Source organism: Sarcophilus harrisii, chromosome 1 (assembly GCF_902635505.1).
Source record: "Sarcophilus harrisii chromosome 1, mSarHar1.11, whole genome shotgun sequence".
NCBI classification, from domain to species: Eukaryota; Metazoa; Chordata; class Mammalia; order Dasyuromorphia; family Dasyuridae; genus Sarcophilus; species Sarcophilus harrisii.
This window is the reverse complement of record NC_045426.1, coordinates 705,886,684-705,911,201: the sequence shown is the minus strand read 5'-3', so window position 1 is coordinate 705,911,201 and position 24,518 is coordinate 705,886,684. Positions and strand designations below refer to the sequence as shown.

General features: G+C 46.9%; 1 protein-coding gene across 2 annotated transcripts in view; it reads right to left on the bottom strand.

The window, feature by feature from the left end:
* The window catches only part of ZNRF3 (zinc and ring finger 3), a 171,105-nt gene that overhangs the window by 11,113 nt on the left and 135,474 nt on the right, over nucleotides 1-24,518 (bottom strand). For both annotated transcript variants that reach the window (XM_031948833.1, XM_031948834.1), the window contains exons 3-5: nucleotides 2,092-2,166; nucleotides 1,563-1,694; nucleotides 525-635 (exon numbers count right to left, since the gene is read on the bottom strand). In XM_031948833.1, coding sequence (XP_031804693.1) covers nucleotides 525-635; nucleotides 1,563-1,694; nucleotides 2,092-2,166 — 318 coding nt within the window. The remainder of the gene's footprint in view (nucleotides 1-524; nucleotides 636-1,562; nucleotides 1,695-2,091; nucleotides 2,167-24,518) is intronic.

Here is a 24,518-nt window from a genome sequence, read left to right as displayed (position 1 = left end):
ACCTCACCTGCTCATCCATCCCTTCCACCATCAGCCTCGTTCTACACTAGATTCCCTCCTCACTTTGGGATGAACATTCCCCATCTTTCCTCTCCATGCTTTTGGACTGGGTGGGCCCCAGACCCTTGAGAGCCACTTTCAGCATGAAGCCTTTGTAAATTCCCCAGCTTTCAGTGTTCCCCCCCCCCCACCTCTATCTAGTCCTTTTCTAAGGAACTATTTTGCTATCTAGTCCTTAGCACACAGTTAAGTGCTTAATAAATGCCTTTTCATTAATGCACTGTCATTATTCTTAACATCACCACCTCCTACCCCACACATAAGCTTCTGAGATAAAGGATCGTTTCATTTTTGTCTTTGTCTTTCTTCAGCTCAGTGCTTGGCACATGGCAGGCATTTAATCCATGCTTGCTGACTGCTGGCTAATGTGGGGAGGTTCAGGGGTTCAGGGTCTTTTACCCCTACTGTCCAGCTAAGGAAACCGTCAGAAGAGCATGGATTCGGGGACTGCCTTGGTTCATTACCTGGCTGCGTCTCTGCTTCAGCTTGATTTTGACAAGGAGGAAGAGGCAAACCAAGGAGACCACCACAAAGAAAGCCAGGAAAATGCCCATGTCAAAGTACTCAGTGGGTTGCTAGGGGGGGAAAAAGATCATGATTAACTTGTTGCTTTGAATTTATTCAGGTGCTCCCAGATTTCCCTCTTCCTTTATTTTCATCCTGAGCAGCATCTCCAGTAACATGCGGGAATTGCAGCCCTAAGTGTACAGGAGTTGCTGTACCCTCCCCCTTGCTGCTCATTCTGAACAGAGATGGGCAGCCCGGCCCAGGCTGGTGCCCTCTGCCATGCTGGGCAGCCACAGGCACTCACATTTGAGAAGCCAGAACCCTGAGAACAGTAAAGACATTCTATGGCAAGTCCCCAATGTTACCTGTGCAGAACCCAGAAACGAGGGTCATGATGGAGGGAACAGGGATCCCTAGCCCCGATGACAGACCAGCCTTCACTACTGTGATTTGTATTTACCATGGTGCTATTTTGCTTTTCCTCCTCCCAAAGGAGGCCGGTTCCTCAGGAACTGTATGTGGCTCTCAGAGTCCTTCCCCAAACCCAGAAGACATTCTATTTCATTCTTTCTAATTACTCCAACTACTTTTTGCTCTAATTTTTCTAAGTCTTCCCTTTCTGTAGAGGTTGTAGATAGTAGAGAATGAGAAGGTTGGGAGGCCTTCAGTATAGACAAGAGAACAAGAATGTGCTTGGGAGAGGGAGCCCAGGAAACAGGGGCGCTGGGCAGAAGGGGGCTGCTCCATGTCTGTGGGAGACCTCCAAGTAGGCATTTCTGACATCTGTAGCTAGAAGGCAGGGGAGGTTTCCCTTGGGCCAGCCCCGTGACTCAAAGGTCAGGTACTGGGGCACTCAGGCTTCATTGCCAGGGGCCATCAACAAGACTAGAGGGTGAGAAGAGGGCCAGCTAGGTTAGCAGCGGGGTCTACGAGAACCGGGGGAACGGAGGGCTGCTCTGCAGAGCCTGGCCCGGCCTCTGCCTACGGAGCCTCACCCGGGGCGGTCGATGCTGAATCCTTGCTCGCGCCACCTTCTGCTTATTCACAATGTTCATCAGCTTGACGGCGTCGGCCCCTTTCACGTACACCACCGGCCTCTTCAGCGGGTCTTCCGAGCCCTGGTTTAGCTAGCAAAGGAAAGAAGATGCCAATCAGTGGAGTCCCTTCAAAGGCCCTTAAGGAAAACGATTAAAAGGGAGGAACAAACACAAGGCTGGAAGGAGGTCAGCAGGCCGGGCTGGGAAGCCTTCTCTAAGCGGACGGCCCCTGAGCTGCCCCACATGCCGGGGGCTGGCCGTGGCTCTCCAGCTCATTTTCCGTTCCTGGGGCCGTAGGGAAATGCTGGACCTTGCAGCAACTGAGGGGCAGAGCCCGCACGCAAGTTACTGCCTCAGTCTTTGCTCACTTATACTGAGCCCCACCAGCCCCGCCGGCCCAGCCTCTCTCCCTCTCTTCTCTATTAGGAGACAAGGCCAAGGCCTCTGATGGCACAGGGTGGCCAATGAAGGGAGCCAAGGATTTTACCTGGTCGATGGCATCTGGATTTTCGGAGACGTCAAAGATGACCGCAGTTGCTCCGCGCTGCACAGCTCGCTTGGCCTGAAGAGACAACACAGGTTAGTGCCCGCACTCCGGCCTCGGCTCGGCCCTCCCAGTCAAGACTGTGCTCAGGGAACCTGAGATGCCTTGGCTGGGCTGCAGCCCACCAGCCATTTAGAGGGTCCACATGAGGATTCGTTACCAGTGGTGGGAAATAATTCGGGTTCTTTCCAATCAATTGTTATTCTGAATTCTCATTATATATTTTCTCATAAAGAATAGGAAAAAGTTAAATCTTTACCTATCCCTACTCCCAGGTGCTGTGGGGAATGCAGAGAAAATAAGACAAAGCATTGTCACGAATCTTTATCTAATTAGGGGAGAAGATTGGGCACCGGCTACACAAAAATCGCCAGTAAGGCACGGACAGATAGCCATTTAGCACGTAGCCTATCTCCACAGGTGCCCTGGGCTGGCACAAAGTCTACTCCGACAACCTGGCAGAGAGGCGGCTGTCCTTCAAGGCTGAATAAGAAGGCAGCTGATCACCACTGCAAGTCAAGTCAGGCAGCAGAACAAATGGCTTCTTCTGGGTCTGTGGGGCCATCCAGCCACCAGAGGGCAGGCTTGGTCCATGGCTTTTCAGCCAACTTGTGCCTAATTTGACTTGAGTTCTGAAGTTCTACAATTCTACAAGTTCTACAGAATCCCCAGGGGCTACCCCCTTTCTGCTTCTGAAGCACCCACAAATCCCCATGTTGTGCTGGAGGACTGGCACCCCCCAAAGGTCCTTCAGATCTGGGGCCTGAACTTGCTCATGCTTCTTCCAAATTATGGGGAAATGGACCACTACTGGATTTCAACAAAACTCTGCATAATGGGGAGGTGAAATCAATAAAGAAAAATTGTGATTTGGGAAGTGCAGTCCCACAAAGCATTTAGTCCATCCATCTTTGCAAAGCATTTTTTAAGCTTTGAGAGTCATTAAAATCAAGTATTGAACTAGCTAGACCTTAAAACAGCGACACAATATCTTGACCCAAGACTTGGGGTGAAGGGGGGTGGAAGATGTGGGCAGCAGAGGGAGAGTCAGAGCTTCTCTCTCTTGCTGAGATGGACGAGTCTCACGGTCACTCCCAGACCCAACTTCATGGCTAACCCCTAGGCCAGCCCCCAACCCTCCCCAGGGGGCTCACTATATGACAAAATCCCCATTGGCATTAGCCCTACTACAGATCTGAAATTCCTCCCCTCCCCCCACTCTAGCAATCTATCAGCCTCAGCTTCTCTGGGAGTAAGGAGTCAGATTCCACTCACCCCCCATATCCAGGGAAAGCAAGTTGTAGAAACAGTAAAATATATTTAATCTCATTGCTTTCAAGGAGAATTATATTTATTAGTACAAAACCAAAAAGGCCTCTTTATGCCACTGCTAAGCTCACTAACTTTTCTACTTTCCATTTTTAGGAAGGTTTTATGATGCATTTTATACACATGTGGAAGTACCAGCACCTAATCTGCAAGCAAACATACTGGGAGTGTGGACCATACATTTCTCTTCACCGGGTTTGTGATCTAAAAAGATCACCGATCTCGGGGAATAGGATTGAGAGAATCCAACTAATTCAGAAAAGCAGGACACAGAGCTTTTTACTTAGTGTCTTTTGTCAGACAGTACCCAGATCAATTCAGCAAATCTATTTATCTTGAGATACAATGTGATCTAAGAATGTAAGGTGCATCCTTTTTTCTTTAAGAAAACCACGACAACGACAAGATTCCGCAATCTGGGCCCAAACCCGGTCTCGAGCATCCGGGTAAATGGTCCATGGGAGCTTTCCCCTAGGGAAGAAAGGGGCATGCCAGTCCTGACCATCAGAGCTTAGGGAGGAGGTAAACAAGCTGCTTCTCTGTACCTTTCTTGGCTTTCATTCTAAACTCGGATCAAGCACATCAAACAGCACCTGAGGGAAACGAGCTCTGTGAACTCCCATTTTTCGGTGCTGGTCGATGAGCATCTCCAGAGCCCGCCTGTCCGCTTTGATGCGGGCACACCTGGAGAGGCCCTAATCGCTGCTGGGGATGAAAGGCTGAAGGAATTCGGGGGAGAGTAATTCCCTTTGCTAGTGCAGACACATGCCTGGGAGGCAGGGCTCCGGCACGGCCCGCCTCATCACAGGCCCTTTGGTCTTCTGGCTCAAAGGAAACATGAAGGCTCAGGAATTTAGCGGCTGGAGGGATGAGCTTGTTCTGGCAGGGGATGATGGGAAACAACTGACTTGGTTTCTACACTGTGTAAAGCTAGTCAAGAATAAGTCTTTGAGTCCAGAGACCCCCCCGACTGTATCTTACAGACTGCTTCCCATACTTCATCCTCCCGAAGACTTGAATACGTGTGTGAGGGAGAAGGGAGCACATTGGGAATACATTTGTGTCATAAGAGAATCAATACTGGATTTTATGTCAAAAGACCTAGTCTGAGCACCTAAACTCTAATTGGTTATTATGGGCCAATAGAAAAAGTGTTTCACCAAGAGCATTCCCTTCTACAAGAAGCCTTGTCTGCTGCCCCAACTTGGTTCCCCCAACTCCTGTTGACTTTCACCAATTCCTCAAAAGGCAAGAGCTGCTAGGGGAGGGCGCGCTGTGTCCTCAGGCACCATGACTGGCACATAAAGTACTTAACACTGGACTGACTCAAAGCTACAAGATTACATTAACTCAGTTTGGTGAAATACTTCCACAAGAAAACCCTTTCTCCTGTGGTAGTACAAGTATTTCTGTTTCTAACCAATGAGAAGAGTCTTGCTTGCCCATCACGCCGTTAATGCCTCAGTGAAAATACCAGCCCCCCGATCTGTTGCCCGGTAGCAGACATTTGCTGGGGGTGGGGTTTGTGAGTTTTTTCTCTTTAGAGGTCTTCGACAAGAGCCAGGACATCATCTATGTCATCATGGACTCTCGCTCCATGTTGGAGCTGGACTGGAGGTGGTCAAGATCCCTTCTGAAACTCAAATTCTGTGATCAGAGTTTAGAAATTGTCTTGGTTACTATTTGTCTGACCCTGGGCAAATTGGTCCTCTTCACACCTTTCTTCGTCTGCAAAATGAGACTGGATGTGACTCTAAAGCCGGTAATTTGAATTTGAACCCCACTGATATTTCTTTTTTCTTTTTAATAACTTTTTATTGCCAGAACCCATGCCAGGGTAATTTTTTTTTTTACAACATTATCCCTTGCACTTATCCCCACTGATATTTCAATCACATTGCCCTTAGGAGAGTTAATAGAACCTAGAATTTTGAAGAGGAAAAGCCTTTGTAAATAGAGAATCCTCTAGTCCAGTCCCTAAAATCACCATAGGCTAATGAGGACAAGATGGCATCCTCAAGTAGTCAAAAATCTCTTCGAGAAGCTTTAGTTCTCTATATAGGGGAGGGAGACAATATAACATAAGAATATAAACTGATATGGAGAAGGAAGCATGGAAGTGGTACCTCTGGTGTGTTGTGTAGTCTTGCTACTCAAGTTTAGAAAAAGACATTCTGATCCAAAGTCTACAGACATGGCAGCCTCTGACCGTGGCTTCTATAGCTCTTCAGTGCTCGGGAACTGCTTTTTAGTCTGTCATTTCAGTCTCAAAAGTTTATGAGGTGGGTACCATTAGCATGTACGATCACCCAGCTTGTAATGAGAGAATGAGGCTCTAAAGGAGGCATGCCCGTGGTCCTTTCACGAAAGGTCAAAAGGATGTGATACCTTTGTACTTGACCATGCTCTGTAATTGGCAGTGCATGAACGCAATGATGAAATCTTAAGACCTACAAGTCAGGACCAGTTGTCCTCATTTGTAAAATGAAGGACGGAATTAGATCTAAGAGCCCTTCCAAATTATATAAGGTAATTTGCTTAAAGGTTCACCTCACAGGTATCCTAGTGATATTTTCCATTTCACCAATATGGCCTGTCGTTCGCTAAAATGAATTTTTGGCCAAAAATGATGTGGTGGCCAAGATTCTAGATAAGAGCCTCTCTGAGCTTGAGTGGTCCTAAATACCAGGCTGACATATAGCTGTCCATCATTCAAAGCCCTGGGTCCTGATAGGACTCACCAAAACTGGCTTTCTACAAATCCTTCAAGAGTTCAAATTGCTTGTGTGTGTTATAGTGAGGCGATAAAATAGGGTTCTTGTAGGACACCCCATCCCTAGCAATGTCAATCTGACTCCTAAATATCCGTCAACTCTCTACTAAAGTGTAAAGCACTGTTTATGATGTGAAAGTTAACGTGCTGGGTACCAAAGTGGTATCCAATGATGAAATGGAATGAACAAACAAACATGGAAGGATGACAGACTGGTGTGCCATTATTCTAGGCTACCAGATACAGCTGTTCTAGGAAATCCCTCTGAAAGCAGATGTGGTTAGACCTGGAGGAAGTGTTTATCTCAACATGAATGAGCATGGTATTTTCTAATAACTTCCTTACCGCCCTGTGGTTTTGAGAACATTAAGTCCTAGAGTTGATTATGTATACCCATACACACACACACACACAGTTGGCATCTTGGTTTGCAGCAGAAAGCTGCACCAGAATGGGGTTTGGCTGGACGACACACTCGAGTCAGAGCTGGGTCAAAATGCACCACATCAACCACCCTCCTCCGGCCTGATGACTCTGTCTGGCTTCTCCTTGGTTCCTGCAAATATCTGGGATTTTGAAGGTATCAGTTAGTTCAATCTTCACTGATGTAAAATGTGATTTCTCTGGACATCAGTCCCAACAGAGGCCACAGCTACGACATTTATCACCTGGTGGCTCACCAGAGAGGATGCTCTCCTGAAGAACTACTCAGCTAAGTCCCCAAAGGCCTAGTCTATCCCTGAAACGAAGCTCACTCAACTCACTGAAAGATTGTATTCTGTGGCTGCTCTGGTTGCTGCTATCCCACTGTGGCAGGAGCAGGAGAATGGGGCTGGAGGTGGAGAGCGGGAGAAAAGCAGAAAGACTTTAGGACAATTTCCAGTTCACAGCTCTCTATCTCTGACAAACACTAGGTTTTATTTTGGGTTTTTTAGACCTTTCACAACATGCCACGTTAACACAAAATCAAAGGCAATCATACTCAAATGGAATGAGGTATCTACTGTTCCCCGACTCTGGAGGTGTTTGTGAGTAAGAACAAATGGAATACAATCTGTAGACGACGTTATGGAAGAGACTGATGAATCAGTTTTGCCCTTGAGCCCGTAAGGTTCAAGGAGACCAAAGAACAGATATAGGTGTTCTAGAGTCTTCCACACCTTCATTCAGTTCAGGTTGAAGAGTTTGAAAGTCTAGAGTTCTAAGTTAACAAGCCGCCTCTGCCTTCCTCCCACTTTCTTGGTTTAACAGGCAGTCTTCACACTCGGTATTTATGGAAGGGCACAAGAACATCCGTCACCCAGCACTATCTGGCCACAGGCATCACTTCCTGACCGTTCTGCACTGGCTGATGAAGGGAGTTCAGAGTTTCTGATCTGACTCTTCCGGACAACAGGGTGCGGAGGATGCTGAATGAGCTCCAGGAAGCCCGACCCGGAGAAAGCCTGTTCATGCTGCCATCCTCCACCTCCCTTCAGTCAATGGTGAGCACTGATAGGCACAAGACAATGAACTTGTAGGTTCAATAAAGGAGAAAGAGAAATCACCAACAGATTAGGACTTAATCCTACTACCTAGATGGAAGAAAGAGCGCATAATATCACTAGAGAAAGGCTCTGCTCTTGGTGGCGACAAGACAGAGCAGTCACCATGACCATAAGCAGCCGACCAGGTGGTGGCGAGCCCCGAATGTCAGCCGTGCCGGGAGACCCAAAAGCAACCACCACCAGGAGCCCTGAAGAAGACAGTGGATGAGGTTACAGAATCAAGCCCAGGAGTCCCTCCTCCTAGCTCTCCTGATGACCTTAGGGAAATGACCTCATTTTGGGGAGGTCCAGAGTCCCTTCACTTGTAAAAGAGCTAATAAAACTTGCATTACTTGCCTCAGTGCTGGGGTGAGAAAAGCTTGATAAAAATGGAAGCTCCCATGAAGCTTGAATACGTAAGTACATACATATGTACACACACACACACACACACACACACACACACACACAGGTACATTGTCATCGGCACCTATGCAGGTATGGTATTGCAGACCAGGGAAGAAATGCAGTTTGTTTATAGAGGGTTTAACGATTTCTGGATTACCACCAATGATGTCTCCCTAATAACTATTCCTGCTTTATTAAGTGAGGTAAGAAAAAGGCATTAAAGTGTTTGAACATGGCTGCCTGGCAGCACTCAGACTATTAATCTCATTTCTCTGCTCCATGAGGGTAAAGAAAATAATCTTAATAGTGGGCCTACAGCACGGCTGTATTTTTCTCACACTGTATCCCTCTGCATCAGGACCAGCCTGTTAATATAGGAAATCAACAATAACAAGAACCTGTTTGGGCTGCTAACAAATTGCTGACATTCTGGCGGGGTATGAAGTGGACCCCCCTCAGCAATCCTCCCTTACAGGAACCTTAGTGATTAACGGAGATCTGAGTCCAGCTGCCTGACTGAGAAGGGCGAGGCGTGCCCAAGGGCCCCCAGGACCCTGGTCCTAGGCCTTCATGTGGACACAGCCTTTGGCCATGTCCACAAGAATAAAAGGACAAGGGAGCAAGTAGGAGCAGCAGGAGTTCAGCTCCCCTGGGGCCATCCCTGGAGGTCAACTGTTCCTCAGGGGGGTTGCTCCCTGCCACATGAGTCTTGGTGAGCCATTGGAGGAGAAGGCCCTCTATCCATCCCTCCAGGATATCCACCTCCCGGCCCCCCAAGAAGCAGCACAAGAGAACACTGGTCCTGGAAAGACCTGGCTTGAGTCCTGAGGAGTATGGGATGTCACAGGCTGAACAGAAAGAGGTCCTGTTCCGGTCTCGATCTGTGTTCTCACGGCCAGGAATGCTCCTGTGGAAAATGACCAGGGTCACATTTGTGACTACCCACAGCAGAGTGAGCTTAGCTCCAGAAGACTGCTATAGCTGAAGAGGTCTATGGATGAAGCACTAGAAGGGCCCTCCAAGGGCCCCGCTATCCAACCCCATTTTACAGATGAGGAAACTGAGGTACAAGGAAGGGAAAAGGACATGCCTAAGGGCCCACAGGTAGTATCTGGCAGGGGCAGGATTTAAATTCAGATCCAACTCCAGGCCAGCTCTTTTCCTGCTGAACCTAATTAAAGTTCCTAATATCAAGGTCAGCATAGTATAGGAGAATGAATGCTGGCGATTTTGGAGCGCTGTCATGAGGAAAACGGCATGTCCACGTGAGCCACGTTGGAACATTTGCTGTGCAGAGAGTGAGATGGAGAGTCTTCTCTCCATGGGCATGGAGCCCATCGCCGGTGTTGCCGAGAAGTGACAGAGCAGGACATCAGCCCGATCATGTAGGGAGACAAATGTGTGGTGACTGGAGAGGGTGGGCCTGGGAACCAGGGCAAGGTGGAAAGCCGCCTCCAATGTGCCGAGTCGATCATCTACAGAGAATTTCTGGGAGGAAAAAAAGGAATGGGGAGAGGAGGACGGGGAAAGGGGAGAAGGAAGGAGGGAGGTCAGCATTCACTGAGCACTCCCCTGTCCCGGGCCTGGTGCTGAGCACCGGGGCCACAAATCCCGCCAAAAGACAGTCGGGGCCTTCCCTCTGCCTGCCCAAAGGGGTAAGACCCACTTGCCCCATGAGGATGTCAGGACCAGCTCCTCATCTCACAGCGATGGAGCCGCAGTGTGGGATAGAGAGCTGGTCATCGTGTAACACATGTAGAAAATGTGCGGGGCCCTGCGCCGCGGGAGGGGTCCCTTCGCCAATGAATTGGCAGGTCCAGCCCAGGCCTCTTGTCTCAGGTGACAGAGCCCAGGCAGAGGCTCAGGACCCGAGTTCAGGCTGGGGGTGTCATCCTCTACCCGTCTGTCAGCCGCCTGGGACCTCTAGATGAAGGCTGAGCCCGGAGGCCGTGGGAGCTGCTCCGTCCGGGGAAGCCTGACGACTCCTGCCCATCCCCGCTTGTCTCCAGCTCCTGCCAGTTTCTCTGGGACCCCCGGTTCCCTTCCTGGCAGCCCCCTCACTTGTCACTTTTTCCCTGCTCCACCTCTCCTCCTGCTTTCTCTGGACATGACCACCCAAGCACCGGGCTAACGAGCCCGGCTGGCAGCTGCCTGCCCTTCTGCGGAGCCGTGAGTCACCAGATGACACAAGTAACTCTCTACCAGGGAAGGGATTTGGGTTTCCAAGTCCTGTTTCAAGAAGTGCCATGTTTCCAAAGAGGAGCCTTTCATTCCACAGGAAATGAGGTCACCCACACCCACACCCACACACTCCAGTAACTAGTGAGAAAGTCCTGGGGAAGAACTGAGGAGGGTCTCCCGGATCCCAAGGTTTTCAGAGCTGGAGGGGTCTCCGAGGCCAGCGAAGCCAAGTTCCTCGTACCGAGAAGGCAACGGAGGCTCAATGGGTAGCACCACTAACTCAACAGCTATAGTTTTTTAATGACAGAACTGGAATTTGGGCCCCATCTTCCAACAAGCCAAGAGACTCTGAAGATGGGAGACTCATTAGTGGTAAGAGAACCTAGGCGTGAAGGAGATGGGTTCCAATCTGGCCTTAGACACTTTCTGGCTGAGTGATCCTGAGCAAGTCACTTGATAACCTCTATCTACCTCAGTTTCCTCAATTATGAAATGGGTACAAAAAACAGCCCCATTACAAATAATACGTGTAAAGCACTTAGCAGAGTCCCTAGGCCCTAGCACAAAATATCTAAATGTGTCCCTTCCCCTTTCCCAACTAAGTGTCCAGCTAGATGGGAAAAACTGGGGTGGGAAATTATTCTCTTCTATCCATTGGGTTTGGAGCCAGACAAAACATTAAAGCTTATCTCGTATAACCTTCTCATTTCACAGGTGTGTAAACTGAGGCCTGGAGAGGGGAAGCCATTTTGCCAAGGTTCTAGTTTGTTAACTGAGAGCAGAAGCTGGAGGCTGGGCTTCCACAAGACCACCGGTCTCTGGCATCCGGGCTCCTCGGTCATCCGAGCTCCCCCCACCTCTCTGAGGCGCAGGGTCTCCCCTGGAATTTGTTGATCAGCTCCCCGAGTCACCTGACAGGAGGCTGGCCCGCCCCCAAACGGGGAATTCTCGGAAACTTAAGAGTCAATGGCCCTTCTCAGGCTCTCGGGCTCTCCCTGGGGAGAGAGGCGGGACCCCCGCGTCCCAGGTGACAAACAGAAAGCAGGTCCCCAGAGGCTGCCGCGGACGGCCTCCGGCGCTGGGGAGGCGGCAGGGAGCGCCAGGGCTCTCCCGCAACAGACCCGAGACCCCATTCCAGCATTCCCGGGGCTCCGCTCTCCGTAGCTTAGTTACGGCCTGGCCTGACCTTCCAGGTTTCCCTGGCAAGAGATCAAAGGGCCGGAGCCACAAACAGAGGCAGCTTCGCTCTCCGTGCCCCCCCTCCCACCTCGGGCCGGCCCCCTTCCCCCCTCCGGCCCGGCCCGGCCCCTCCCCCTTCCCCCCCAGCCCAAAGCGTTTTGTTTAGAGAGCCAAAGGGAACAGGCAGGAGCAGATCTGGGAGCGCTGAGCTCCCGGGCGCTCCCTCTACCTGGCGGCCCCCCCCCCCCGCCCCCCCCCAGCTCTGCAGATCACCACCCAGACGAGAAAAGGGCAAACGGCCCCAGGCCGGAGCTGGGGAGCAGAAGCCCGCACCTGCCCGGGCGCAGCCCCACCACCTGCCTGCTCCCACCGAACAGGCCGGGCCTACCCGGCAGGAAGGACGGGGCGGCGGGGGCCAATGGCGGGCGGGAGTCCCGCGCCAAACGCGCCTCCACACCGGCCCCCAGACCCCGACCCACAGGAGCCCCCACCCCCTCTTAGAGAAGGCTCGTATGCTGAGGGGGCCGGCCCGTCCCAAAGAATGGCTGAAGCTGTCAAGTCCCCCCCCCCCAAAAAAAAAAAAAAACCCGCAGGAAAACAGGCCAGCAGCTCTCAAGCCCCCAAGCGGCTCCCAAGATCCCGCCAACGCGGGGGACTCGGTGCTTCGTGCGCAGCCCGGATCAGGCTCACCCGTGGGGGATGAGCCAACGGGGCTCCCGCACACCACGGGTCACCCCTCAGGCCCCCGGAGAGCCCCGGCCCAGGGAGTTCCTCCAGGGCAGCGCAGGCCTGGGAGACCTCACCCCTCCTGTAGTAAAGGTGGCAACGCAGCGACCTAGCATAAGCGGCGCCCCCAAACAGCGATCTAGCACGGAGGGCGCCCCCAAATGAGCCAGCATGGACCGTGCCCCAATCAACCCTAACCCAACTACGGCACAGACGGGCCCTCCAAAGGGCGCCCCAAACCGAGAGCTAGCACTGACTGGGCCCCGGGCCTGAACTCGCAGGGCATTCATCAGGAAGCCAGGAAAACTTCAAAGGGGACCACCCCTTTCTATGCACATGGTAACTAATGAATGCCTCACAGACACAATGTTAATTAGGTGGCTAAAACATAGGAACAAGCAACCAAAAAACACAAACACAAACAACTCCTCCAACAAAGCTCAGTCAAACTGGAAAAGGCCGCTGGGAAGGGAGGGGGCCCAGGAGAGGTGACAGCACGTGCCCTCTGAGGGACCTTTCCAGGAAAAGCCGGGTGAGGGGGGGTAAGGGGGCCTGGGGCTGGAAGGTCCTGGGAGCTGAAGTCCCTGGACTAGGGTCACCTTCCCCCTCAGTGAAAAGAGACCTTCCAGAGTAGGAGCCCTTCCCAGTCATAGAAGGCCCAGCTGGAGAGGCTCTTGGGAGATCCGGTGAATGACCGAGACATTCCAGTTCTAGACCTATTTTCAGCGCCTGTGAGAAGCCCAGACAAGAGGGTTAAAAAGCCCCCAGACTCTCTTCTTTCCCTCAGCCTCTTCCATTTCAGTCTCAGGTGCAGAAGCTAAAGATCCTGGGGTCAGGTCTGAAAGCATCCTGCTGGTCATTTCTTATACAACAATAATATTCCATCACATTCATATACCGGAACTCAATTAGCCATTCCCCGCTGATGGGCAGCCACTCAGTTTCCAGTTTCTGGCCACTACAAAGAGACCTGCCACCAACAGTTTTGCACCTGGCGGTCCCTCTCCTTGAGCTATGTCTTGAAGGATGCAGGGTAGGCAGGAGGCAGAGGTGAGGAGGGAAAACATTCTAGGTGTAAAAGTCAGGGAAGGTCCCCCCAGTTGAGAGAGGCAGGACTTGTTCAAAGAATTGCAAGTTGGCCAGAGCCACTGATTTGTGGCATTAAGTGAAAAGGAACAATACCTAAGGGACTGGAAAAGGAGTAAGCTGTGAGCGCCTCTCCATGCCAGAGAGAGATTTTCTCCTGGAGCCCTTGGAGCTCACAAATAGGAGTGACATGGTTAGACCTGCGCTTTAGGAAAATTGATTTGGCAAGTGAAGTGGGGAGAGACTTGGGGCAGCAACACCCACCTCAACAGATGAAGAGAACTCAAAACTAACAAGTGTCACTGTCTATGCCCAGCCTAATAGACTATTAAGAGACACAAGAAGATAGGTAAGATGCAGAGCAGGGTATGGTAGGGCAAAGGAGAGAAAAAGAGAGAAAATCTTGGAAGATTTAGTTATTTAAAAAAAAAAAAAAAAAAAAGGATTATTTTTTTCCTCCTCTGATATATTCAATTCCTTCTGCCCCTCCCTTTTTGGGGGACAGGGGAGACAGACAATGGAAGGTCCTTAATGGAATATCCTTGCAAAAGCCTTACTTGTCTAAGTCTAGAAGAATCTCACCTTATTAGAACAAACTATTTTTCAAAAATTAGTCAAAAGACATTTAATTGAGCACACTGTATGAGCTTAGTTGTGGAAGAAATATAGAGGGAGGGGGTATAATGTTCTTCTCTAAAATATAATGTTCTCTTGGAGCAGGTTTCTTGGAGGTTTCTGGAGGCAGCCTTAGTTTCAGTTCAGTGTAATCACCCCCAATGCAGCCAGAAGTTAAAAGTCCAAATCCTTTATTGTCTCCCTCAAAGTCTTATCTCCTTCCTTGGGCAGGGTTAGCTTTCTTAGAGGCCTCTCTCTCTCCTTGGTTCCCAGAGCTCCTGCCGCTAATCCTTTGCCTCTGCCAGCTTCAGCTTCCAGGCGGCACAAAGGTGGAAGATGGAATGAATCTGTCTCCTCCTCCGAGAGTTTCTAGTGGGCTTCTCTTTCTGGCCCTGAGAGCTCCTCCTTATATATCCCACACTGAGTATACACCAATCAGTGTATCACTAGGAAACCATTTGTTGTAGGATTAAATCAATGCTAAACTAGATTTAACCATTGTCTCCTCAATTCCACCTACTTAGCACCTTGTAAGAATCCTAACAAGGTGGGGGTGGGGTGGGGAGGGTCTCTGCCCTCAAGAACTTCCTGCCTTTGGTGGACATGAAGCACTAAGAAGAATTGCTTCCAAAATACTCAAAGTCCAGGAAGCGGTAAATCTAAGTTTTTAAAAAGTTAACTTGAATTCTCTAAAACTGAGGTGAGCCAAGGAACCACAGGTTTTAGAGTTAGAAGGTTTTTGATGGGATCTGGGATCTCATCAACTTCCTCCTCCTGCACAGTATCTATGTCATCATCCATTCACGTCTTTTCAATCTGCATACCTCTAGTCCATGGCTAACTATAAATTCCACAAAGGGGTCTCTTGTGCTAGGGCATGTAAGAGATATTTGCTACCCCCAGCTCTTGTTGAAGGACTAGCGCACCTCATGGCGATATATCAATCAACAAGGCTCCCAAAGCGCCGCCCTCTGCTGGTATGGTCCTAGGAAGCAGAAAAGTGCAATGGCCCTAATCTTCAGAAGTTTATGTTCTAGAGAGGAAAACAACACGTATACGGCTAAGTAAAGACAAAATAAACACAAGTTAATCTTGGTAAGGCTAATGCTAGCAGCTGGAAAAGCCCTTACGCCCGACAGAGGAAGTGGCTTCTGAACTGAGGTAGCGGGAAGACCAAGGAGATGGAAAAACTGGAGGACCGTACAAGCCAGAGCTGAGGCAAGGACAGTAAGAAGTCAAAGATCACTGAGGAGAAAAGCCTGGCAGTGGGACTAGATAGACCAGGTGCTCCCCTCTATCAAGACTGGGAAGTCTCTCGATTTGAACTCTGCAACATCTTTCCTTTCTCCCCTGGTGCTGCCATCCTTCTGGTGCAGACTCTCTTCACCCCATGCTTGGACTACTTCAAGACTGGCTACAATCCATCCTCTATTCAGTCACCAAAGGGATTTTTCAACCAAGGCAACCTACTCAATAAACTCCAGGGGCTCCCTATGGCTCTCCATTTTTTTTAAGTCCGTATTTTCTTGGGCTGTCCCCCATTCCTGAAATGTTCCCCCTCCTTTTCTCTATCTTTTGGCTTCCTTCAAGTCCTGCATTCATCTTCTTAATCTTTTAAAAATAAACCTTTCCTTTAAATTTATTTCCTATTTATCCTGTTTATACAACATTCTGCTGAGTTTAAGTTGTCCAAGTTGGAAATGTCCAGCAGGCAAATGATGATGTAGGGCTGGGGTTCAAGAGACCGAGACCAGCTAGCACCATATGTCTAGGAATCCTATCAGGGTAGATGAGAAGATGGAGAGAAAGTGTGAAGCTGAGAAGGCTCAGGACAGAACAGGAATGAGAAGTCTTACAATTAGGAGGAGAGATACAGATGATGGGACAGCAGAGAAGCATACGGAGAAATGGTTAGACAAGTAAAGAAGAGAAACCAAAACAGTATCACAAAAACTTGAAGAAAAAAGAGTAACGTGAAAGAGGAGAGAGATTGTTAACCGGGTCAAAGGTAGAAGCTTCTGAGAAAAAAAAAAATGAACAAAATGTCAAAGATCTCAGCAGCTAATAGATCTTCAGGCTCTGAAATCTCATCTTTGTGGGCCCAACATCTTCACTGTCACTTCTGCATTTCTTGTCAGTCAGCACAAAACTTTTAAGTCAGTGGAATATGTGATTTTCAGTATTTTGTAACCATGTAGCAACATTACTGGAAGAATACTGAAGTTTAAAAGATTTAATAATAAAATAAATAAAATAAAAATATTTAAAAGATTCCTTTGTCTCAGGAAGAACTTAAGGTCATTAAAAGCAAAGTATTTCCTAAAGGCTACATCTAAGTGTCCAGTTTATAATCTTTCTGCAGCACTGGTCCACAGTATAAAAGCTGAAAGACTAGCTTTATGGGGAGTCTAGCTATTTAATTTCATGTAGTTAAAAAACCAGCTTCCCATTTTTATTTTCTTTAGTGCTGTTTCTCCTTGGTAGTAGCTTCTAAGAGGGGGAAAAAAGTGACAAATTTTTACAGATCTTTTCCCCTTTTTTTGTCTGTTGTTTTTCCTTCAATTTCCTTTTAAAATGCCTTTAAGCTTACCTGGACAACAAAACTTTCTATAAGCTTGTTTCTTTCTTCACTACTTCTACTAGTTTCATGAGAGATTTCACTGCTCTATTGTAACCCCCAAATGAGAAAAATACAGCACCTACTTCACACAAAGAAAAGATAATTCAAGCAAAGTTCTTTACAAACCTTAACAGACTCTAGAAATGTTGACTATTTTGGAAATTAAGTATTTGCTGACCTGGGAGGTAATCGGGATCTTTTGATATTCTAACAGAAGTTAACTGATAGCATTTGAATTTTGAGGGAAATGATGACTTGTCTAGGTCCATTCTCCCCATTTTTTGGTCCCAATGGTTTGCTTAAATAGACTATCAGGTGAGAGTTGCCTCCACTGTCTGCTGCTGTCTTCTCATCTGACACTGATTTTTCATCTTTGCTCTAATAAGTCAGTTGTTTGGGAAATGATCCATTATTAGTCACCGGTCTGTTAAGATAGTTTCAAGCATATATGTTGTCTCCCAACTGTCAAGAAAATATTTATGATCTCTTGAACTCTGTTTCTTACTCTTGAAACTATGTAATCTTAACATATTTCTCACCACGCTTGTTTACTCCCACAGTTGAACTAAAGTCACAGAATATTCTGTTTGATGACTTAATTTGGAGGATCCTAAAGGAAATTCTACCAAGAATTCAGTATCTCCTCAGGCTTGAGAATGGATGTTGGCACAGAAGATAGAATTAACATCCCAGGCATTTTTGCAAAGATTTATTAAATATTCCTCAAGCACACGTGCAACATAAAATGACCTAGTGTTCCATTAAATATTTCTTGTGGTCCTCTGGATGCAAAATAAAAACCAACTATTTTATCTGCCTAAAGATAAATAAAGAATCATCCCTCCCCCACTTCAGCTGCAATTTCTTTGGGTTTCTTGCTTTCATTTATAGAGAAAATGTCAAGACTAGTATGACTCAGTTTCTCTATGATTATGTTCATTTGGTCACTTGCCAAAGAGTACCATTTACAGTACCTCTATCCAAATAAATTTCTATACAATCTAAAAAAAAAAAAAAAAAAAAAAGGAAAAAAATCCCTGAAATAGTAGTTTTTTTCTGACTCTGTTCCTGTCACTGCCGAAGTGGAAGGAGGCCACAGGGAACTGAGGGCCATTTTAGTAATTTTGTTTCATGAGTTGCCAAGGCCAACAACTTCATCAACAAGTGGCCAGGTTCTGCTTTCTGCGCTCAGAAAGTAGAACCAGAGTCAAGATCTTCAAGGATGTGATTCACAACCTCTGAGAGCCCGGGCGGCTGTCCCTACCACAAGATAAGTAAACTCAAACAGGATGGGAGAGGAGAGATGGAAAAGTCATCGACGCTTCCATCATTCTTTCTGAGAATCTCCAGAGATTCTTACAGCAACTGCAGGTGTGAATGATTCCCCACGCCTGGAACGTCCCAGCTCTTTTCCAAGTACCACCGTCTCTTTCAGCAGTGTCTCTTTCCTGCTCTTCAAATCATGGTGTTTATACTTATTTACTTCCAAGGACTCTGCCCCCAAAAGAACTCCTTTAAGGCAAAATTAATTTTGCCTTGTCTTCTTGTCACCAGAATCCTGTGTTGTGCCCGACATGTTGTTCATCTGTCATTTTCAAAGAGAAGCAATGACATCATGGGATGATGTTCTGACTTGTCCATGAGTTGGATTTAAGTGAGGCAGAATCACACAAAGCATTCTCTCCCTCTCCCTCCCTCTCTCTATAACTGGGGTTAAGTGACTTGCCCAGGGTCACAAAGCTAGTAAGTATTCAATGGCTGAGGCCACATGTGAACTCAGAACTCCTGACTCCAAGGTGGTGCTACCTACTGTGTCTCTGGCTATCTCTATATGTCTCTGTCTCTTTCAGAGTCAGCAGAGTCCAGTGGCAGGATAAAAGTCAGAAGGCCTGGTGAAGCAGTGACGAACTCAGCATCCCCAACATCCAGCCAGTTCTGAGGGCTTCACTGGATCCTCTTCAGCTACCTTCATGGCTGTTAAGAACACACTGTTCTCACCAGCCTCTTCCCTGGGGGCGTATTCATGCCCATGGGGCAGCACTCTCTCTCACCCTTAGTCTGGCCACCAGGACCCCAGACTGTGGCTGCACATGCTGAGTGACAGGTACACCCCAACTAGTCCCTCTGCTGTAAGGTCTTGCTGAACCCTTTGCAGGGCCTGACAACATGTAGAGAGGCTTAATAAACGCTTGTTTCTTTGGATTAGAAATATCTTTCAGAAGTTTGGGGATCCCTGAAAATCACAGTCTAGAATACGAGATCTAGAAGAGCCCTTGAGATCACCTGATTCAACCACTTTAAGATTTACCAATGAGGAAACGGGACCAGAAAGGGAAACAACAGTGTGGTGCAAGTGTATCCTTTGGGGGCCGTTTTGGAGGAATCCAAAGCTTCAGTGCATGATTAAGATACTCTGCCTTCTTTCAGGCTGGAAAAAAATCAACAGGCACCTCTTTATACCCAATTTCTTATACCTTCTTTATAGGTATTTATAGGTATATAGGTATTTATAGGTATTTTATAGGTATTAAAGCCATGTCAGAGAAAAACCCTACTCCCAGAGAATTCTATGCTATTTGATTATCAGACTTGTTTCTTGTTGTACCTTCAAAGTCTAGAAAGAGTACTTTGCAAATAGAAAATGCAGAGTAAGGTTGTTAGGTTTTTTTACTTGAACAAAGAAAAGCAAGTTTGTGTGAGATAATATTCAGAAAACCAAAAAAGAATTATTCTCCAATGATCATTTTAGTACAACTTCATAAAGTAATAAAAAGGAACCAAACAAACCAAATAGTGAACAATTTTAAATTGCTTAAATTAAATCTGCAAAATTAAAAACTTGCACAAAAGAGAAAGTTCACTGAAACACTGTATTTTAATAGAACTTGGTACATCTTTATTTAACTTAGTCAGAAGATATAGTTTAAATGGCAATAAAGGAGGCCTTGTCTTAAAAAAAAAAAAAAAAAGTATTAAATCTCTTTAGATAGCTTGAAGGACTAAGAGGAGCAAAATGGCTTGTTCACCTAAGCTGAGAGTCCCCTCAAAGCAACAACTGAACCATCTGACCAAGCTCATTGTGATCTATCAATAATTAATCAAAGTGTCGTTTGAAGGAACTATTCCCTAGGCCTAAAGTTCTCTGCTTCTTCAGCCTCCTTTAAGCCCCAACTGACATATTCCCTCCTTTGAGAAGCTTTCTTGAGCTCCTTTAATGGGGAGTTCCTCCCCTTGCATGCTTATTGATCCTTTTGATATTATTTGACCGTGGTGACTCCCCGTCTGGATTCTGAGCTCCTCTGCCTTTCTCGGTAGCCCCGGCTATCAGCAGAGTGGCTGGCACACAGCACACACTTAATAAAAGAAACTAGTATGTGCTAGGCAATAGGAAAGCATTTAACCCAAGGACCAAGAACCATGGTTAAAAAAAAAAATGGTGACTGTATCTGATTATAATCAGTTTCTTTCCTTTGTACTCTTTTGTATTTCATGCATTTTAAAAAGTCTTCAAAGAAAGGGGGGGGGAGGAGGGAGGAGAGTGTCTGTGGCTTTCCCAGATTGCCAGACAGATATATCCCCGACACAACAGTTTAAAAAAAAAAAAGTGGCCTAGAGACAGCAGCCTTGGTTCTAAGTCTATTTCTGGTATTTCCCATTAGTTCCCGTCTTTTAAGTTATACTTTTTTCTGAGTAAATTCATTGCGGGTAGGACTAGGGGTAGGGGTGAGGGTGGGCTAAGCTTTGCACTGGCAACACTGGCCAAGTTGGTGTAAACTGAAGCTCGTTTAGTCATAAAATGGTGCGCTTCCCAAGTCCCGTGATTCTACTCTACTTTTTCCAGGAGAAAAAAAACATAAGACCTTGGTCCTAGGTAAACGTAAATCTGTAGAGAGGGGTTCAGGTTGCGAGGTGAGGGGAGAGGGGAGCTATGTTAACAACTAACAGCACAAGTTACAGATTAACTCCGTAGTGACATTAGCTGGTTAATGTACAATGCTCAGGTCATTCTGATGGCACTGGTCCAAGTACATGCTAAAAAGCTGCCTTCTTTTTTCTTCCCAAAGTTCAGAGCGGTGGCCCCACTTTATTCTCTGTTCTGTTACTCAGGCAGCTCAACGGCAAGAGCTGGTGTCAAATATTAGAATTCCCTGCTAAAGCACCTGAATATTACCTGCTAATTTGCATTGCTAGATTAAAAACTAACTCTTGGCACTTGCAAAAGCTGGTCCTTTTGGGCCGAGTTAACTCCTCTCCGACCCCTAAACCAGTCTCAGCATTCACGCCAATGAAATGCAGATTTTGATCAACCTAAATGAAGGATCAAGTTATCAGAACACCATGACCTCCATGTTCCCAAGGTGCAACGCAGCCTTTAGGAAAGCGGGAGTTAAAGAAACCCAGAAGCTTCTCCAGTCTGTCCCACTCCTTTTCGAGAGGAAGAAGACACAGTGGTGCAGGGACATGCCCAGGGTCACCCGTTGCTTCAGTCTGGACTGGGGACAGGATCCACTATCCTGGACACATTCCACCAAGGGTTAGAGCAGATCCACCTCACTGAAACAGGTGACTCAGCAAGCAATAGCTGCTCTTCAGGGATCTAATGAGTCTTCTCGATTAAATCACAAGGCTGAGATGTTTGCTGTAATCCAGTTTTGCGTTCTGATCACCGTCCACTTCTGATGGTTCTAGTTAGGTGACATTTCTATTGAGCAGACATCCTTTCTGTATTCCTTTCACTGAAGGCAGAGCTCAGAAGCCTCTCTAGCCAAGCCCAGCAAAGCCATCCACTTCCCACGTCATTCGTTTTGAGGCTGAGCTTCAAGATGCTAGGAGATATCTTTATTTATTTATATTTTTGGAAGGCTCTCTTGGCTCAGTTAGAAGTACCTCCCTGGTCAGTCAAGAGCCTTAATCAGCATCTCAATACTAACAATATCCTCCTGAAAATATGGCATGGTGGCCAGCATCTCCTCCAACTGTGGCTGAGCCAAGTGCCACACTGATCTGGTCCTCCCATTTGCTTCAGAGAAGCTTCAGCGGACAATCCCAGCGGTTATTTGCTGGACCACAGACATCAAAATATGTGTATTGCCAATGATACCGATAGGAATTAATTTCTCTCTCTGCAAAATAACCAAGGGGCCGGAAGAGATAAATCCTAAGACAAACGCGATTCTAACCTTTATAAGATTCAATTCACTGGATGCCAGAAAGCATATAGTCAAAGACTGGGAGGTTGGTGATTCTATGCAACGGAAAGGATAAACTGCAAAAGAGAACAGGCAGATTTCCTTCCCCCCACTGTCTGCCTGTATGGAGCCAGGCACTGTGCCAATGGCCGGGGACACACTGGAGATCCTGCCTTCAAGGGGCTCACAGGGCAACAGGCAAACAACATATAAACAATTATTATCAACAAGACAGAGACGAGACAAAAGTAGAGATTAAATCCAGAGGGAAAGTGCTGCCAGCATTAAAGGGGGATCTGGGAAGCCAGGGAACACCTGAGAGTGAAAGCGGGAAGGAAGAAAGCTAGTGAAAATACCCAAAGCCAAGAGATGGAGGTTAGAGTCACTGACTGAAAAGCAGCTGGAGAAAGGAAGGTGCAAGAAAGACTGGAAAGGGAAGAAGGGGCCCGGTTATGAAGAGCTTTGAAAGCTGAGCAAAGGATGTTATAACCTAGATGGGATAGAGGACTGAACTATAACAATTAACTTTTATTATGCCCTGCACTAACATCACCTGTCTCCCTTTTCATCTAGAACTTCGGCTCAATCAATAAAGATTAGTTAAGTGCTTTACTAGTGCTTTTATACTATTCTTAGTGTCCAACAGCAGGCAAGGAAGCTCAAAAGGGAACCAAAACATGAAAAGAAGCTGAAAAGAAGTGTGGGGAAGAGGAGCCAGCCAGGGCCACGATGGGCAGAGTACCCTGGTGGAAAATGAAGAACTGGTCATCCTGGGCGCCCTCCTTAAATGGGAGATCTGGAAAGAACTTTCTGCTCTTTCCCATCTATCAGGAGACAGGGGGAGGAAAGGGCCTTGGGAGGAACTCCCAGGGGAAGCAAAAGGCTCCACTGTCTTTTTAACAAACCGTCCTCCCCCCAGTGTGGCAGAGGTCACAAGGTACTTGGTACTGCACAGGAGACCCACATTCTAATTAGGATTCTGTCACTAATTCACTTCATGACCTTGAACAAATCATTTCATCGCTGGGATTGCATTTCTCTCCTTGTAAAATGAGAAGATGGAGTGAGTGGACGGCTCTAGAATTTTTGTTCTAAAGTCCTTCCCAACTCTAATGAACTGTCTGAGAACCAAGTGACTCTTAGATCTAGAACTAAAAGGACTCTAAAGGCTACAATGCCAACCCCTCATTTTACATACAAAAAACAGGCTCTAGGAGGTGAGACAGCTAGTCTCATCCAGAGATTGTCCAGCAGTGAGATTTGAACCCAGAGCCTGGAACCACAGGAGCATGGTCTTCCCACTATATTGCTCTGATATCCAGGGCTGCCTGGTCTCCTTCACCCCGAGTCACAGCAAGCAAACAATTGATTCTAAGTTCTATGAAATCAAATGGGAGAGTGCAACTGGAGAAACACCCAAAGGTCATCTGAAGGAAACCCATTATCTGCTTCCACTTGGTGTCTTCTTAGAAGTGCTATAGCAAAATCCCTACACAAGCCACTGCAGCAGCAGCAGTAATAAGCCCCACAAAGCTTAGTAATCATCTGGGTCACAGTAGGGGAAGAAATACAGCAAACTGGGGGGGGGGGAGATATATCATTTTAAAGCTTAGATTTTATGAAAAGATAAAATTCTGGAGCTACTAAAATCTGAAAAGGGAGAAATTGAAGAGGCTGAGGTCAATGAGACAAGGGAGACAATGGACTTTGAGACAGGAAGACCTTTGAATTTATTATAACAATTATATATAATTATATCAATTATATCAGAATGGTAATTCCAAAGATCTTGTACTTGCTTTAACCATCAATACTCACATTATTTGTCAGAAAATGTAAAATAATTGCGATGCTGCAAATGACCATGTGGCAGTATACTCTAAGTATCCCAGAAGGAAAGGCAGGGCTGTTGAGGAATCCCATCTTGAGGACAGGCATCAAAGATCACCCTGATGGGGGCAGCTCAATGGTACCATGAATAGAGCATCGGCCCTGGAGTCAAAAGGACCTGAGTGAAATCCAGCCTCAGACATAACACTCACTGGCTGTGTTACCCTGGGCAAGTCAGATAACCCCAGCTGCTTTGAGGAAAAAAGATCACCTTGATTTCCACAGTGCGACAATAGGTCAGTGTCGAGTCAGTACACACAATACAAAAATTGAATAGCCCGTTGCCCAATAAAAGATAGCACAAAAAAAATAAACAGAAAGGAATCCCAAAAACAAAGGCTTTAATTAAGCATTGAGAACACAAGTCAAAAGATGACAGACATGCAAGGAAGTAAAGCAGGAAAAGAACAAAGTATAATTCACGACCAACCAAAAAACATTATTGCACAGGCTTGAGAGGCAAAGAAATAAAGGACAAGAGAACTCCCCTAAAGGAAGAAGGAAGAACTAAAAATGCCAGGTCATTCACGTTGCTGCAATAAAATGAGCATTGGATCAAGGGAGAAAGAGCATGAACAGAATGAACATTAAAAGAGTTACATGACAGGAGATAAATTTAACTCTAACCTCTATAAAACTGAAAAGAGCAGAGTACAAGGAGTCCTTAATCAGCGGCTTGGTAATTCTTGTGCTACAAGAATATAGCATAGAGTATATGAATTATTAGAAAGCACCCTGTCACATATCTCTCAGAGGAAGCCTCAACACCCCCCTCCACGACACAGTTGCCACAATATCATTGTTTTCAGAAAATGAGAACACCAGTGACCTCTCCAAATATATGCCAA